At 39.8% G+C, this 18,445-nt stretch overlaps 1 protein-coding gene across 1 annotated transcript in view; it reads left to right on the forward strand.

The window, feature by feature from the left end:
* The window catches only part of LOC127389658 (trifunctional purine biosynthetic protein adenosine-3-like), a 28,525-nt gene that overhangs the window by 215 nt on the left and 9,865 nt on the right, over positions 1–18,445 (forward strand). The window contains exons 2-16 of the mRNA XM_051630404.1: positions 720–1,847; positions 2,157–2,266; positions 2,405–2,510; positions 4,238–4,386; positions 5,151–5,246; positions 5,896–6,070; positions 7,707–7,818; positions 8,858–8,917; positions 9,749–9,874; positions 10,688–10,775; positions 11,959–12,044; positions 12,549–12,717; positions 14,741–14,972; positions 15,108–15,202; positions 16,758–16,867. Coding sequence (XP_051486364.1) covers positions 4,242–4,386; positions 5,151–5,246; positions 5,896–6,070; positions 7,707–7,818; positions 8,858–8,917; positions 9,749–9,874; positions 10,688–10,775; positions 11,959–12,044; positions 12,549–12,717; positions 14,741–14,972; positions 15,108–15,202; positions 16,758–16,867 — 1,494 coding nt within the window. The 5' untranslated portion in view covers positions 720–1,847; positions 2,157–2,266; positions 2,405–2,510; positions 4,238–4,241. The remainder of the gene's footprint in view (positions 1–719; positions 1,848–2,156; positions 2,267–2,404; positions 2,511–4,237; positions 4,387–5,150; positions 5,247–5,895; positions 6,071–7,706; positions 7,819–8,857; positions 8,918–9,748; positions 9,875–10,687; positions 10,776–11,958; positions 12,045–12,548; positions 12,718–14,740; positions 14,973–15,107; positions 15,203–16,757; positions 16,868–18,445) is intronic.

Raw genomic sequence — 18,445 nt, forward strand, 5'->3', positions numbered from 1 at the left:
GGGGTGAGCTGGCGTTGGTGTGAAACAGAAGTTCGGAGCTTCGCACCCCCCCCCGTGCTTTCTAACAGTCCTCACCGGAGCGGGGGGCTGGGTGCGGCTGAGTGAGGATTCCGAGGCGAAGGCCCAGTCACAACAAACAAGCTGTTCCTGAGCAGGCATTCTTTATTGCAGCGCTGGGGATTCTCCACCATGAACGCTGTGATGAGTCAGTGAAACACCCCGACTAATGTACACCAAACCCATCTGCAGTTCCATGTCAACGAGTTCCCAGAATTATTTTACATAGTCATTTTACTTCCTGGAATTGGCTAGCTTTGTAATGATGCATGCTGGACGGTCTCCTGTGGGGGTCTTTGTTGATTCTAGCCCTTTGTCCTGTCTCCCGTCCTGGTCTTGGTCTCTCCTTCTGGTCCTGTCTCTCCTCCTGGCCCTGTCTCCCATCCTGGTCCTGTCTCTCCTCCTGGTCCTGTCTCCAGTCTCCCGCTGGTAGATCGCCCAGGTGGGTCAGAATCCACATAACTCTTGTCTGTAGGAGCCACAGGTTCTTAGAAGACTTGATGTTACCACAACCTGCAGGATGCTTGGCATAATTGACTGATAGTTTCACAAAGCACATAGTTTTAAAAGTAACCCTTCGTATAGCAAATTCACTATTTTAGTACGTTTTTATTAGGCTATATTTCTATTGAATTTACTAATGAATATCCTATGACTATCAGGTGGGCCTGCTCTGAAGAGGCTGTGTGAGACCCACTGAGTGCCAGAGCTCCCAACCTCTGCTGCCTGTATGTAGAGCGGGTAGTGCCTGCTGGGTTTTCCTTTGGCCTCCACGCGTGGCATGGGCTGGCTGTCAGGGAATGAAAACTTCAGCTAAGGAAGCTCCAAGAAAGAGTTCTCATCCTCAGCCTGGAAAAGAGGATCCAGAAGCACCTATCGGCCCAGCAGATGGAAGACACGTAACAGTTTGTCGCCTCCCTGAATACCAGCATCTATTATTAAAAACCAAGCAAACACACAAAACCCCTGTGTTTTGTCAGATTTTTATATTGGAAGTTTCTGTTCATCTTGTCTTTCTTTGCTGTATATTCACTTCATCACCTGAGAAAACAATTTGCTCAAATAATTGCAATGCAAACTGACCCTCTGGAATGAATGCAAGTTGAAATTACCTTCTTCTGGCCAGCAGTCTAGCAGAAAGACATTTCAGGGCTGCACAATTTCTGTTTCTGACTGAAATAGTCACAGCCTCTTGATTACAAGACAAAGTTCCAGAAACTGTTGCAAAAGAGAGAGAAATCTTACCATCTTAAAAGAAATAGGACTCTTCTTTCCTTGTGGTGGTTTGCTGTTCAGTCATGAGTAGAAGATGTAGAACTATGAGTTTGCAAATCTAAGGCAGGCAGTCTACTAATACTAAGTTAGCGATGCTTAGGACTAATGTAGCAGGCATGTCTCCTTAAACTGGGAGGTTTAAGTACAGCGTGTGTCCAGTTGTACACAGGCTGTTAATTCCACAGAAGTTTTAAACAAACTTTGCACATTTCCTTTAAAAATTGTTCTGGTGGTGTGAAAGGAATGGCTTGTGTTTGTATTAATGTATGGTTTTATTTTTCATTGCCTGCTTTTAAGACACTCAGATACTGCTCAGTGCTATGTTGGAGTACATTAATTTGGTTTCCAGTGAAGAGTGGTAACATTGCAAGCTTGGCAAAAGTTAACCAAACGACTTCAGGCACTATCATGAGAGGATCAGGTTGTTGAAGAGGATGGTGTGGGAACCAGTGGAGACTAAAATAACACATATACCTGGCATCTCTGTCACTGCTTGCATTACATTTCTTTAAAAGGTAAAAAAAAAGTAGTAATTGGGGGGGGGGCACAATTCAAGCATGTGCTAGATACTAGAATAACATTTACATATACATCTAAGGGTGTGTTCAATTACAAAGAATAACTTTCTGGGAGTAATGCATAAAGGTATTAACTGGAGTGTTTCTGTTTATCTATAGACCATGAAACTAGGTTTTATTTTTACAGGTTGTCTTTGATATTCTTGTCAGAGTATATTAAATTGCTCTTAACATGGGCATTGAAAAACAATCTCAGCTTTTTGATACCACATTGTAGCTTTTTTTTCTTTTTTTCTTTTTTTTTAGCATTGACTGCTGTTAGCATTGTAGGACTGATTGATGGGGAGGAGTTGTTTTGGTTGTTAGCTAAGGAAAAGTGGAAGGAGGGGAATGGTCCACGCTGCTGAAGACTGTGGGTAGGTCTGTTTTGAAGGGCGGGTGGCATTAAGTGGATCTTGCTGGGGATGGTCCTGTCAGACAGCATAAAAGGGGACAGGGCAGCATGCAGGTCTGTCAGCTTCTTTGACCCTCTCACCCTTATCCCTGGCTTTAAGAGATCAGAAATCATTTGGATCTGAAGCAGGAGCTGAGGAAGAACTTAAAATAGATCTGGAGGACTCCTCAAGCCTTTTGTGTGAACAAGCAACAGGGTCTGACAAGGTAAGGGAAGATGATTCAAGTGAGATGTCCCTCTATACAGCCTTTCCTCTAGGACCAAGTGTTTTACCAGCTTCTTTCCTGCACCTGTTTGAATTGCTTTGCAAAAATGTTTGTAGTGTTCTCAATATGATGTGGAATAGAAATATGCATTTTTTCTACTGGGCAGGAGGCACTGCTTGGTTTCACTCTCTTCCCAGTCAGGAACTTTAATCTGCCTTTGAAAAATTCAGTGAATTGTGAAATTATATTTAAGGGAAAAAATAATTTTGCTCTTAAAAACACTTTGCTTTTTATGAATAACAGTTGGGCCATAGTGCCTAATGCAGCTATGTTGAGAGCATGTTGATGTCTTTGTTAGAGATGGAGCAACTGTAACCCTTTACTTTGAAGTTCAGGGCAACTTCCTAGTGACTCCTGAATTATTTGCCAAGCAGTGAGGTAAGGAAAGACAAAGTCTGACATATCAGATAGTTACACAGTATAAAACTTAGAAAAGTCTCTTGCCGAGAAATCACTCTGGCAATTGATAGCACATTAAGCATACGGTCTGTGTTTATATGCTTAGGGTGCAGCACCTAAAACTTAAAATTAGTCCCTTAATTAATCCACAGTGGTCTGTAATCCCCAGAGACCGGCTGCTCGAAGTACTCACATTGTACTTGGACAATTTAATAACTATGAAAATATATATAGTTAAATTTTATGTTATTGTTATTACATTAAGACATCTAAGTACTGTCTCAGGAACAAATAATAAAAACATGTTTATTGATTTGTCACAGTTCTACAAACATCTTTTCTGAAATATTATACCTCAGTATAGCTTCTGTTTGCGTTTAGAAACTGTGTAATGAACTCAGACCAATGGTTATGATTTCTTGGGAAAGGACTGCTGACATGTTGCTTGTAAAGCTGGTGTTTTATGGTACCTTTAATTTATTATCTATTTCCTGGGTAAGGACTGGTTTATGCCATTAGCATCTTCCTTAAAGGTCATGTTCTGGGGTGTGTTTTCTTTCTGACATTTGTCCACATTCAGCACATAAGGAAAAATTAAGTTTGCAGATGTGACCTATGTTGAGTATGATAATCTTTCTGAAATAAATCAAAAATAATTTGCCTAGAAATATTATTGAGGTACTGTTTTAAATGTCAGTGTGCTAGTGAAATTAACAGTTGTTCTTTTATTGAGCATGCTATTCTGCTGAAGTTACCCTCTTAGCAATTGTCAAAGTATAAAATCTGCCCTGAAAACTGTCTTTGCCATTTATTACTGAGGATGTTTATGCTCATAGAAGATTTACCACAGTGTTCAGTTGGAAATATAGTTATCTGGTAGGTTACCTAGAACATTTGTATGAAACTTTCTGTCCTGTCCTGTGCAGCTGTGCAAAGGACTTGATGAGACCTAGTCATGACGAGATCATTTCAGCCTGGTTACTTAAGAGAGAAAATCTTGACTATGGTGAAACAAGTAGGAAAAATTCTTAGTGATTCAACTGCTGTCAGTATTTAGACCAAAATGTGAATGATGCATCCATGCAGTGACACTACTGGTGCAGTCCCTTTGTTTGGAGGTCTAACAAGATGCCATTCTAATATGAACTGGATTCATGTTACTTACCAATTAGAAGTGAGGGACACAATTTATATATTTTTGTTTATTTTTACATGGGTTTGTGAACTAAATGAATAGTACTATATATTACAATTCTGGGTTTGCACAGGCTAATGGCTGATCGAGTGTTGGTGATTGGCAGTGGAGGGAGAGAGCATGCACTGGCCTGGAAGTTGGCCCAGTCCCCCCATGTAAAACAAGTGTTTGTTGCTCCAGGAAATGCAGGAACAGCTGACAATGGAAAAATCTCCAATTCAGGTAAAAAGGGGGAAAATATAGAACATTATGACAAGCAATCACCAATAGGGGTATCAGAACAAAACTGACCACATTTGCATTGAGATAACAATTGTGCTTTTCTTTACTGGTACCACAAATTATTTTAGGCACATATTTATTTTTTTCTGTATGCTTTGTTTCTGAATTTTAGAACTGCCTACTAAAACTTCATACTACAGCTATTTTTAGCCTAGCTTTTTAAAAGGCTTATATGAGACTGTATTTCTACACCTTATCTCTTTCCTCCCTCTGTTATGCTTGAATTCACTGATGGATTTTAGCAAAAGTAAACAGAGGAATAGAAGGCTCAAAGTTATTACCTCTGGTTAGAAACATCCCTGATGCCTGCCCTGGCTGCTTAGATAAATTTAGTTACATCGTGCATTGACATTGAGTAAATCTTTGCTCAGATGTTGAAATTTAGTTTCCTTATGAATTTATGGTTGGTTTTTTTTACAGTTTTTACTCTGTTGTGATAAGCAGTTTTTTAAAGTTCATTTTCATTACATATAGCAAACTAAATACATTTAGTACATTCGAAGATGCATAAGAAAACCAGTCATGCAAATTAGAAATGTTCACTGTTTGTTCTGGACTCTGCTATTATCATATTGCTTGTCTTACTTTGCCCTTCATGGTCTGTTTCATTATTTTAATAATGGTGGAGCAATGACATTATCATCTCCCATCTCTTATTTAGACTTTACAATGGTAACTTAATTATATTTCCTTTTCCTTTTCAGCTGTTTTAGTGAGCAATCACACTATTGTTATCCAGTTCTGCAAAGATCATAACATTGGACTTGTGTTAGTTGGACAAGAAGCTCTTTTGGCAGCTGGTAAGGCTGAAATAAATTAACTTGACAGTGAAAATAAACACCTTGAATTCTGCTTTAAAATTTTCCCTTCCATATCTTAGGACACACTGAATTAATTAAACTGAAGAGTAAGAAAATCTGGATTATCTCATAAATGTAAACTAGTCACTTAAAACATTTGGCTTCATAACAGTGTGTCACTTTTTGTATGTTAGAAATCAACAGGGAAAATAACGATCAAGAATCAGTAACAGTTACAAGTCCTCTTGTGTCTTCTGCTCTGTTTTCCTTTATATAAAGAATTTTCTTGAAATAGTTCTGACATTGTTGCTGTATGCAGCAGTACCCAGACCATAATGTGTGTTACTGTAGTGTGGTACAGTAAGATCTCTGTGCTTCAAATAGGAAACAGAAGCACCAGACAGTCCTAACTAGTCATGGTTGGTAACTGTGGCAGTGCTTAGTAATGTAAAGAGCTAAAGACCTCTTAAGACTAAATGATTAAACAGGTCATTGGATATGCAGAATCTTATTTTAAGGATGAATTAGTTGTTTGAGACAAGGAGAAGTGTAACTGACTGCTGGAATGGTTATGTGGTTTTCTTTTTCTCAAAATGGTTTGATGTTTCTGACGAGATGACTTGGTTTTTTTGCTGGTTTTGATAATGAGGCATCATTGATGACTTGAGAGCAGCTGGAGTTAGGTGTTTTGGACCATCTGCAAAAGCAGCCCAGCTGGCATCCAACACTAGTTTTGCCAAAGCCTTTCTAGATCGACATGGGATCCCAACAGCAAAATGGAAAGCCTTCACCAATCCCCAGGAAGCTTGTAGGTTTATTATCAGGTAAATATTTTGATACTGGAAACTCCTCTGTCAAGTTTTCTATGCATTAGGCCTTCACCCATCGTGGCTACCTAGAACTAGGTAAATTTTCCACTCTTGGTCTTCTTGTAGCTATGAAATTAATCAGTTTTGTAATTAGAGACAGATGGTGAAGGTGTTGGGAATTTAAACTGGTTGATTTTTCTGTTCACAGTCCACAGCTCCTCTTTGCTTTGATCAGCTTCTTCAGGATGCTAGTTAGCCATTTAAAAGACAAAAAACCCCAAACAACAACACAAAACTGTGGCAGATAAAAAATATTTCAATAAATCTTTCTGTAGGGGTAAGAATAATTTGTACTCCGACAGATACCACCAAAATATTGTCTGTGGAGTGATGTGGGAGGGACTGGTCAAACACTCATAACTTAGGGAGGATACTCATATTTCTTCAAGGCTAAATGGTATCTCTCTTACATGGAGAGAGAAATGTAACTGCATCTCTCTTCAGTTGCTTTGAGCAGTCATGCCTCTGAAGTCACTGGGGATCCTTTAGGAGTAACTTACCACTGTGGCTATTTTGGTCCAGTCTTACAGCAGCTGCTGTGTTCCACTGCACTGGTCTGTGGCTGCGTGCTGGTTTCATGGACTTCTTGTCTTTGCTGTCACGTGCTACATGTGGTATAATCCAGTGGAACTTTTTAGTTTTTTAAATAAAGACAACCTTTTTACTGACTTTGCTCTGTAACAGCATTTAGACTGTATTACTGCCATGTGGAGAAGCAGGACAACAACTTTTATATCTGAGGGCATGCATGAGACTCAGGTTGGCTCACTGGCATGTGGAGAAAGGGAGCTTTGTGTGAGCCTTCTTTGGCTGCTTGTATAAATCTAGGGTTGAGATTTATCCTGATATAAATAATAATGTGGAAAGGAGGAATGAAGTGTTGTTTCAGAAAACAGGCTAGTAGTGTGTAGAGTAGGCCCTTTGAAAGGGACATTTTATTTGTCCACAAGCTGGAGAGAGGTGAATGGGGAAAGTGTAGTTAAAATATGTTAATGTTATGCTGTTTTTTTCCTTCTTCTTCTTTTTTTTTTTTTTTAAATAAATTCTAGATTTAGTTTGTGTTTAAGAGTAAGCAGAACAGTTCTGGGGATACAGTGTTAATACAGTAGTTCTGACATATCCTTTATGTGGAAGACCTAACTCAGCCTTAACCTTACAACCCTAAAGAGAACTTCCGTAGTGATTTATAAGATTATGTACTGTAATCTGGTGTTATGAAACTATAAATCATCAATTAATTCCCTTTTCCAAACCTATGATGGGAATAAAATAGTAATCCAACTCAGGGAAAAGAGGAAGAAACTGTGAGGTGTTACATTTCAGTGACTTGTCCAAGGATATATATTGAGTTGGTGTCAGAACTAACAAAAGAATTCATGGATTTGTGGTTCACAGTCCTGTGCTGAGGACTATAAGAGCACATTCACCTCCATGACAGGATGGGCTAGCAGGGAGTGTATTTTTCTGAAGTGCTGTTCTTCAGCTGTTCAGAAAAAGAAACAGGAAGAACAGAGCAGACATTTAGCTTAAAAGTATTTTTTCACTGGATGCAGTAGGAAAGCCTGAATCTCACTTTTGCTCTCATTTAAAGCACAGACTTTCCTGCACGAGTTGTACGGGCGAGGGGCCCTGCTGCTAGAAAAGAAGTGACCATTGCAGCCAGCAAAGAGGAAGCCTGCAGAGCTGTCCAAGAGATTATGCAGGTGGATAAATCTTTAATTAATCAGTGGGAATCCAATTATTGATGTTCTGTAGTGTGTCAGTTTGCAATTTCAGCCATAGAAAGCAAGTGATCTTGCCCTTGTACTCGGCAGTAGTGAGGCTGCACCTTGAGTACCCTGTTCAGTTTTGGGCCCCTCACTACAAAAAGGACATTGAGCTACTAGAGTGTGTCCAGAGAAGGGCAACAAAGCTGCTGAAGGGTTTGGAGCATATGTCTTACAAGGTGCAGCTGAGGGAACTGGGGTTGTTTAGCCTAGAGAAAAGGAAGCTGAGGGGAGACCTTATCACTCTCTACAACTGCCTGAAAGGAGGTTGTAAATAGGTGAGGATTGGTGTGTTCAATGAAGTTACAAGCATAGAACAAGAGGAAATGGCCTCAAGTTTAGAGGTTTAGATTGGAAGTTAGGAAGAATTTCTTCACCAAAAGGGTTATCAGGCATTGGAACAGGCTGCCCAGGGCAGTGGTGGAGTCACCATCCCTGGAGGTATTTAGGAGTCATATAGACATAGTACTTAGGAATATGGTTTAGTTAAGAACTTGTCAGTGTTAGGTTAACAGTTGGACTCAATGATCTTTAAAGTCTTTTCCAACCAGGGTAATTCTGTGATTCTGTGAAGTGTTTTCAGGAGAAATTTGCCCATTTGATTAAAGAATTGTTCTGGGTATCATCCTCAAATTCCTTGTGTTTGCCCCAGACAGTGGGCAGTCAGCAGCGTTTTGTGGAGTTTGAGACTGAACTCTCCTTCCAGCACTGAGTCCTGCCCCTCCAACTTTTCCATTTTTCTTTGGCTCCAAGGGTCTAAAAAGGTGCATTTCAATGTCTCTTGCTTATCTCCAAATGAGATTCTATTTGCTCTGCTCAATGTTCTAGAATTCAAGCAACTTGGTACTTTTCATATACATTGGGTTCTTTTGGTTTTTTTTATCTTTTTCTGTGAAAAGAAAATAAAGATAAGATTTAGCCATTAGGTATCATGTTTTTTAACTGGAGAAATTTTTTTTTTTTTTTTTTTGGACAGGACAGAATGTTTGGAGAAATGGTTGTTATTGAAGAACTTCTTCAAGGGGAAGAACTTTCTGTATGTGATTGGCGGTGTGGTTATGTGCTATTTGGCAGTATTGCTATGCTCTTTGCATAAACAAAAAAGTTTATTGTTTCAAATAGGATTTATTTATTTATTTATTTGCACTTACATATATAAATATGCAATCTAAGCAACTTGTTTCATACTTAATTCATACCAATTGATGCATGTTATTAGTGGAATTTTCTTCTACATTAGCCATAAAATTGCAATTATGGTTCTTTTTAGGTGAAAAAAAGATATTTTTCCTATGCTGATCTAAAACATGCTTGTGTGGACTTACTCTTGGTAATTCTTGTTACATCAATAATTTTGTGCTAATGTTTAGTACGTATTTTAGCCCTTTCCTTGCCATGGATTACTACCCAGTGGCAGGATGAAACTTAAGCATGCATATTATATGCCACATGAAAACTGAAAACATGTCCTTTGTGCAAGGTTTGTCCTGCACTGGATACTCATTCAGGCCCCAGATCTGCAAATACATGGTTTTAACTTGAACCATCTGAATAATTCTGTCAATCCATGAAGACTATTCACATGTCTTAAGGTAATCATATGTCCATGTGACCCATAGGTCAAGATTTAATTAATCAGAAAGGAATTGTTATGAGGGCTAATGTTTGTCTTGTTTATTTAAAAAAGAGAGCTCAATGAGTCCTTCAGGTCAGTGGGCTTGCAGCAAAATAAGTTAGCTGTGCTTTCTAGCTTTGGTTCCTACATTTTTTTTTGGCAGAACTCAGCCTCAGCGTGTGACCAGCAGTGTTAACTTCCCTTAGGACAGAACATTGTCACTGTTTCTTTGTTGTGTGCCTCTCTTAACAGTGCTTGTGCTTCACGGATGGTGTCACTGTTGCCTCAATGCCTCCAGCCCAGGCCCACAAACGATTACTGGATGGCGACCAAGGTCCAAACACTGGAGGGATGGGAGCCTATTGCCCTGTTCCTCAGGTATAGCAGTCCTTCTCTTCAGCCTGCAAAAAGTCTGATCATATCTGTGGTTAATATACCTCCTCTAGGGCCCAGTCTTGTTTCTATCACACAGGCCAGATTTCTTCTGGAATTGATCGATGCGTTCCTTGTGTAAGCACAACACGGGGCTCAAAGTTCCATAGTCATTCTTACAGATTTAGTGAGATAGTGTTCTGATGGGTAGTCTTTTATGTTTTTTAATGTTTCTGAAGTTGGTGTTTATTTTTTTACTTTTCTTTTTTTCTTTTTTCTGAGCTTCTTTACATGTTCCATTATTCCTAAACGTAGTGTTAACCTTTTTCTTCTTTTTAAACTTGGAATTTAATTTTCCCGTTATTTCTAAACTTGGTGTTTCCCTGCTCCTCTTAGCATCACTTGAAATGTCCCTACAAAATTCTCCATGTGCCAGGAGTCTTTGTATCTTCAACATGATTTATTGTTGACTCTTCAAGCTGACTGCATTGTTCTAAATATGCTGTGCAAGGACATTATTAGTGTTTTTCTCTAAGTACATAAACAATCTTCCTACATATAGCCCACATTGGCCAGTGTCTCAAACCTCCGTAAAGTTGGGCCCTCTATAGAAAGAACCAAACAAAAAATCTTGGGAGAGAGGGCATCAGTGTATCTGTTCTTCAGACAGTGGCACCCAAATGGAAGGAGCACACTGGGTTGTGGGTGGGAGAGCAGAAAACACAGCTGAGGTGTTTACTTACCCCAGTCCTTCCAGGTCCTATGAGCTAGTCCAGCAAGTGGCATCACTGTCTCACTCAGATTGATGTTGATCTTCAGGTTCCGGAAGTTCTTCTAGAGAAAATCAATGATGCTATCCTTCAGCATGTTGTTGATAGTATGAGACAAGAAGGAACAGCATATGTAGGTAAGTAAGCATTCAGTTGAAAACCAAGGCAAAGTCACATCAAGATCAGTTTCATTGTTAGGGATTGCTTTTGAATTCCAAATAATATTTGTAAAAAAAACCCAAAAAGTTAATTCTCATGCAGTATTAAGCCTCACTAGTTTGGTTTTTAGCTCCTCATTTGTTGAGAAGAATTTTCATCTTTTCTCCATCAAACATACTGTATGTTTGTTAAATATTTTTATTTAAATGGTTGCAATCAGATTCTGTGGTTGGAGGTACAATACATATTTAAGTTCACTTGCCTTGTCACTCCTATGTACAGCAATGTAAGTTTTCATAAAATCTTTGTCCTAAAGCTGTTTTGGAAAAGGAAGGTGATGCTCACAGCTGTCACTTAATGCCAGTGGCTCCTCTTGGTACTGTAGACTGTCAAGATCACATACATGTGAAGAGTTGGGTTCCAATCTGTGATGTATTTGCTGGTAATTGGTAACTTTTTTACAATACCCAAATCCACAGTAATAATGTAGTGGGTGCTGAGCACTTTCAGGATGATGTTGAAGGACCTGATGCTTTTTGGGGTTTACATTTTCAACACTTGCTGTTCTCTGGGGATTGATTTTCTGATTATACAATGAAAGGATTGCTGGAGATCACCACATGCATGTATGTGTATTGAGTAGAAATCCCAGCACGCCAACTTAAATAACTCTTTGTTTGTTCTTGGCTGTTAGCAGCAGTAGCGAATTTTGGTTTGTTATTTTTGCCTCAAATACAGAGTTAAACATCTCTATGCATAACAACAGTGCACCTACTGGTAAGAAAATCACAATGTCAGCATAATGAATGGAGTTTTACAGGAACTGTTTTCTTCATCCTGTCAGTTCCTTCTAATCTCTGAAGACCTGCAATTAGAGGTCTGTAACAGAAGGCAGAATCCAACTTTCTGATGCAGAGGGGTTGCTTTTTATTGTACTCCATATAAAATGTGATGCAATGTTCCTCAGGTTGTTGTTAACCACTTTGTTGTTTTTTGTGGAATTATTGATACTTGTGTATAACTGCTTGCAGAATCCCTATTCCTAATTCCTTACAGTTTGCAGAAATGCATCCATCATTCCAAAATAGTGTCTGCATTTAAAGGAGTTCTTGAAAAAGAAACAGTTATATTAACTTCCTTGGCTGTGTTCTTTCTGTTCAGGTGTGCTCCAAGCAGGTTTAATGCTTACCAAAGATGGTGTGAAAATTTTAAACTTTAAATGTCAGTTTGGTGACCCTCAGTGCCAGGTGAGTGAAAGATACTGGAAACTTAAAATATGCTTTATTCCTTTACCTCTGACTGTTATCTTTAGGGAAATATGTATGATATATTTGAATTTGTGTCTTCCTTTACCTGAACATACAGATCTGAATGAGAAGGTTTTAGATAATATATGAGGTAACTTAAAATTTTAGCTTGTCAGCTTCTGTGAATTGTTAGTTAAAGAATTTAAGTTAAAAAGCTGTTTCTCAGGTGTTATTTTTCTGGATAGAAGAAGAATGAGAGAGGCTTAAATTCAGGTTCCTTCAACATGATGTCACATCTCATGTTTGTAAATTTATTCCTGTTGCAGAAAGATTCTGCAAATTAATGCTCACCTATAGTTTCCAAATCTACTGGTATAGGGAAATACAGTATTTCCAGTTTGGCAGGTACAGATATTACTCTATTTATTTAATTTTCCCCAAGTTGAATTTCAACAAGTCAGCAAAATAAAAATTAGCTTCTGTCACTATCAAATTTTTCTGCAGGTAATTCTTCCACTGCTTAAAAATGATTTTTATGAAGTGATTCAAGCAGCAATTGATGGCAAACTCTGCAGCTTCATGCCAGCCTGGTCAGAAAATAGTACAGCTGTATGTGTGGTTATGGCAAGCCCAGGATACCCAGGAGACTATGACAAAGGCATGGAGGTAACAGGTAACTGCAGTAGGTTGTTTACTATTTAATTTCAGAATAGTATTTCAGGATAGTACTCTTCTCCCAGAGATCTGTACAGCTTTCCTCCATCCCACCCCTCACACTCTATCAGAATCTACCTTCATTCATCACTGCTTGTCCTTGTGGAAGGGATAGCTGCTCAGTAAGATCTTTTAATTGGAATGTGTGCCTGCCCAAAGTAGCACAGAAGCTAAATGTTTCAAATTACATCATTCTATAAAGCTCTATCTGTAGCTCATTGCTGAGGTAAAAAAGATGATGGAGCATTATATCCTCCTGGAACAACTCTGGTGTGTCTGTGTGGAGTCCTTCCACAAACTGTACTGGAAACCTGGATCACAGGGTTGTCAGCACATGACTGCTTTTTCCTAGCTTTGCTGTCTTGCTGGGAGGTCACATGAACTTAGCTAATACCTGACCAGGGTGAGACTTGAGGGCCTGTGGCCTTTAAAATAGGAGCAGTGCATGCCTCCACCATCAGCTTGACTCCTTCCCTTGTGCCAGCCAGCCAGGGGCATTGCTGTGTAATACTAATAAGGACCTCTTCTTCATAGGGCTCGAAGGTTTTTTGGGAAGGTGGGCATGTGGGCTTTAGATCAATACTGAGTGTTGTGTTAAAATTGTTGTGCTTTAACATCCCATTAAAATTTTTTAAATGTTTAAGAAGAAGGAACTGTTGCTCTACTCTTCCCTTGTGTAAAGCAACTCAGACAGCTGATCTTGCATCAAGGCCACCTTATTTTTGTCAGAACTCCAGTTACAATACATCATCCAAGGAGAAAGATTTCAGCCCTGTCAGGATTTCTGCTGTCATGTTCTCCTCACCCACTCTCCTCTTCCAGCTCATTCACTGGTTTTATTTTTTTTGGTCAGTGATATTCTGGGAAATTCTGCATTTCTGTAACTATAAAAAAACAAACCACATAACAGAATGAATCCTTCTACTAGTGAGCTGCTTTTCACTAGCCATTTTTTCAAGTTGATATTCATAACTTTAGATGATGGTATGACCCCCCCGTGCTTGTTAATCACAAAAAGCAGAGTATAAACAATTGCTTTCAATTCATTCTTTTATTATTATACTGCAACTTCTGGAGCTGTGTGTGTCTTATTATTTTTTCCTGTTTTTCACACTGGTTGCTGCTTTTTAATGGCTCAACAAACATTTTATTATGGAGTATTCCTTAAAACATGATGGGAAGGGGTTAAGTTTCTATTACAGCAAGGCCAGCTGGGCCTCAGCTTTGACCTTGTCATGGCAGTGCTGGGGCAATGTAACACATTGTACCTTCAGCAAGTATAAAGGTCCTTTTTACTCATTTATGAAATCTGTGTAGCTGATAGCAAGGGGAAAACAGTGTTTTGTTTTGCTTTTTTCCAGGGGATGGCAGCAGTTCCTCCTCTTTCCTTATCCTCTCCTCTCCTTAAAAAAACCCTGAACAATTTTGTTTTCCTCTCACAGCAAAATACATGGAGACAAATGAAAATAATAAAATATATCATTTGTTTTAGCTATTGGACAGCCACCTGCAGTGTTTGTAAAGCACTGATTCCAGGCATGGTAGGGAATTGTGTGGAGTGGGCAGTTGGAGTGCTGAGGTAACATAATAATTAATGGTTTAATATCAAGGAGAGGAGAATCCAGACAGTGAACTGCTATGAATTGTGATTTCATACAGGAAATCACTGCACAAATTATTCACAATTAAAAAATATGTATAGCACAGCTTTGCCCTGGCATAGGGTAGTTATATGTCCTGTTGTGGCTCCTGGACCCCTTATTTCTGTTCCTGTGTGTATCCCTACTGGATGTCTCAGAAGGGACTCTTAGGGCCAGTGGAGTGGGATACCCTTCACTGGTAATACTGTTTTTCAAAAGAGAGGTAAGATGGGAAGCTTTATTGTTGTTCTGCCTCGGTTGAAGCAAGGATTTCAATCTTCACTGCTTTGCCAACATAGCATGTGATTTAAAATACTGTGAGAATTCCTTTTGCTTTTGTAGGGCTGCTGCAAGCCAAAGAGTTGGGGCTGCAGGTGTTCCATGCTGGCACAACGTTGAAGGATGGCAGAGTGGTGACGAGTGGTGGCAGAGTCCTCTCCATTACTGCTGTTAAGGAGGACCTGATGAAAGCACTGGGAGAAGCCAACAGGGGTGTAGCAGCCATACGTTTCAAAGGTGCCACTTACAGGAAGGACATTGGCCATCGGGGTGTACAGCTTCTCAAGCAGTCTCTGTATGTAAGCAAAGGCACTAGCAGAAGTAGATGCTAGTCCAGACTTTTTTATCTGTTCTTCTCAGTTGTGTGATGCATGATGCTCTATGCAGAAAATGTTACTACTGCTGCTAGCATGGCCTTTACTCTCCGCAGGGGTCTGATATACAAAGAGAGATGTGTGGAAGCTGTAACCAGTGGTGTTCTGTTTCATCAGCTGGAAACATCACTTGTAAGTGGTATCAGATCAGGTAAGACTGGGAGGAATCTTTGGACTTCCTCAGTATATTGAATGCAACAGAACTTTTTTTTTTTTTTTTTTTTTCCTCCAGGAGGTAAGCAACGCATTCTTGGCATTGAATTTGAGCTTTCTTTCTCATCACTCCACTTAATTAAAAAATAGTTGGCTTAACATGAGGATGATTGCACTTTTTCAACATTAGTCTAGTGAACAGAATAACTCCTGGATTAGTGGAGTGGTTTTGGACAGGAGTGATCCAACTGTATATATGAACACAAGATGACACTAAGCTGGGAGGAGTGGCTGACACACCAGAAGGCTGTGCTGCCATTCAGAGGGACTTAGACAGGCTGGAGAGTTGGGCGGGGAGAAACATGATGAAGTTCAACAAGGGCAAGTGTAGAGTTCTGCATTTGGGGAAGAAAAACACCATGCACCAGTACAGGTTGGGGGCTGACCTGCTGGAGAGCAGTGTAGGAGAAAGGGACCTGGGAATCCTGGTAGACAAGAGGATGACCATGAGCCAGCAATGTGCCCTTGTGGCCAAGAAGGCCAACGGCATCCTGGGGTGCATTAGAAAGGGTGTGGTTAGTAGGTCAAGAGAGGTTCTCCTACCTCTTTATTCTGCATTGGTGAGGCCACATCTGGAGTATTGTGTCCAGTTCTGGGCCCCTCAGTTCAAGAAGGATAGGGATCTGCTTGAGAGAGTCCAGCGCAGAGCTACAAAGATGATTAAGGGAGTGGAACATCTCCCTTATGAGGAGAGGCTGAGGGAGCTGGGTCTCTTTAGCTTGGAGAAAAGGAGACTGAGGGGTGACCTCATTAATGTTTACAAATACGTAAGGGGTGAGTGTCAGGGAGATGGAGTTAGGCTTTTCTCAGTGATGACCAGTGACAGGACAAGGGGTAATGGGTGGAAATTGGAGCATAGGAGGTTCAAGGTGAATATACGGAAAAATTTTTTTACTGTGAGAGTGACAGAGCACTGGAACAGGCTGCCCAGGGAGGTTGTGGAGTCTCCTTCACTGGAGACATTCAAAACCCACCTGGATGCGTTCTTGTGTGATGTGCTCTAGGTGACCCTGCTCTAGCAGGGGGGGTTGGACTAGATGATCTTTCGAGGTCCCTTCCAACCCCTAAGATTCTATGATTCTATGATTCTATGATTGATCCAAACAGTTATCAGTGTGGCTAACAGTCACTGACCTTGTTATTTGCTCCTTAGACTATGTTCTTTACTCGTAGCAGTGATCAACTGAAGAAAATGTTGATTTTTTTTTTCTTGAAGTAGCTACACAAATAAGAAAGGCAAGCTGTTAACAGTTTGGTAAAACGTGTAACCTTTGCTATTCACAGTCTGCAGGTCACAAATACAGAATTATCTGTTTACGACACCATGAAATATGTGACTTTGGGGTCCATACTTCATAAAGCTGTGCATGTTTCTGTCAGTGGACACAGTGGTGTCTTCTCCAAGAAATAATTTACAGTACTTGCCTTGATGACTGTTTTGGATTTTTTTTTATTTCCATTAAAATAATCCTTGACATGTTTGTACTTCACAGGCAGTCATTCAGAGGTAGGAGGCTTTGCTGGTTTCTTTGACTTGAAAGCATCTGGTTATGATGATCCTATCTTGGTATCTCAAACTAAAGGCCTTGGGCCTAAACTGCAGGTAACTTGCAACTTGACTGTAGTGAAGCTCATATTATCTGCCAAGACTGTTTTAAATGCCAGAGCAAATGGCATCATCTGCACTCTTCTAAGCATTATAAATATATATCAAGTCCACTGCAATGGTAATTTCAATTTTGTAGATGATCTTTTGAGCAAGGCCTGAGCAAGGCCATATATTACTGAGAATGTGGAGACGCTGGATATTTTGTGGTGAAGTAATAGTAAAACAAAAAAGCTGAGTTCTTGAGGAGCTAAGAATCAGAATTTCTGCTATAAAATAGAGGGTCCATTGGCTTGGATAGAGATCAGTTCAGAGGGGTACAGGGGATTATAAACTTGTCAGACTTAATAAATTGTATGCAAAGAGGTAGCACAATTAACTTTATCAGGGCACTGGGAAAAAGAAGGATGGAAAAGATAAATATTAAATGGGAAGAGAAGGCAAAAAATAAGGAATGCTAATTACACAAGAACCCATAGGATAAGTTGAGCCAGGGGAAAAAAAAAAAAAAAAATCAGAAGGCTTTCAGCCATCTGAGGAGTTGGAGATCTGAAGCTGCCTTTCACTGGTCAAGCACAGCAACCTAACTTGTTTCAAGTCAGTGTTTATGCCTTTAGTAATGGGATGATATGGTGCAGCTTCCTGCAACAGCAGGAGGCCAAACATGTTAGTGTAGAAGGTCTTTTGCAGTCTAACATCCTTGGACAGTCTGAGCATAAAGAAGTGGTTGGTGCTGACTCTTGTGAGTCTTTGTTCCAATGGCTTGGCAGACAGATATTGCCAGCTGTGTTTACACAGACTTTTCCCCAGACTCTTCCTTGGCCAAAAAATAGCTGGCTCATGCCTATATGAATTGTTACCAGACCAGTGGGAGGGTGATGTTGTAATGCATTAGAGGACATAGGATGATTCGTTTCCATAGCACTTCTAAATCCACCAGCCAGTGAAAGAAATCAGGCTTTTAATCCAAACTCAGACTTTGTTGAGGTGCTCATCTGTCACAATTTTAAAGCCAGTGACAGTGTTTATCTGTATTTTTCCCTTGCCTACCTTTCTGTACTGAGCTTTTATGCACTGGTATAACTACACTCATAGAGCTGTGTCAGTGAAAGTTAGTTACCTTGAAAATTAATCCATATATATGCAATCTTTACCCTATTTCAGCCCCTCAAGTAGTAACTGATCGAGTTGAATTGCACTGTATGAGCTGGTGCTGTGCATATACTTCAGCAGCTGACACAAACAGAATGACTCTGGTGTATCCCTGACAGTGCAGAAAGCTCTGCTTGTAATAAAGTAGTGTCAATATTGCCACTTTATAGAAGCCATGATGGTTTAAAACAGGTTTAGTTACTTGTAGGATGCAAACACCTTAATAACTTTTTAAAAAAACAAATACCAGCCTTCCTGAGGGAAATATTACTCCTTTGTGAAAGGTCTGTGTTTCAGGGGAGCCTACAGACCAAGCCTACGTTGTTGTCTGTGACATGAGGTAGCTGAGACCCAAGAGACTCCTTGGGTAGTGTGGGAGTGAAGAATCTCATTCTCTGTGGACTTAGAGAAAAAGAAAACTAC

Source organism: Apus apus, chromosome 1, assembly GCF_020740795.1.
Source record: "Apus apus isolate bApuApu2 chromosome 1, bApuApu2.pri.cur, whole genome shotgun sequence".
Lineage (NCBI taxonomy): Eukaryota > Metazoa > Chordata > Aves > Apodiformes > Apodidae > Apus > Apus apus.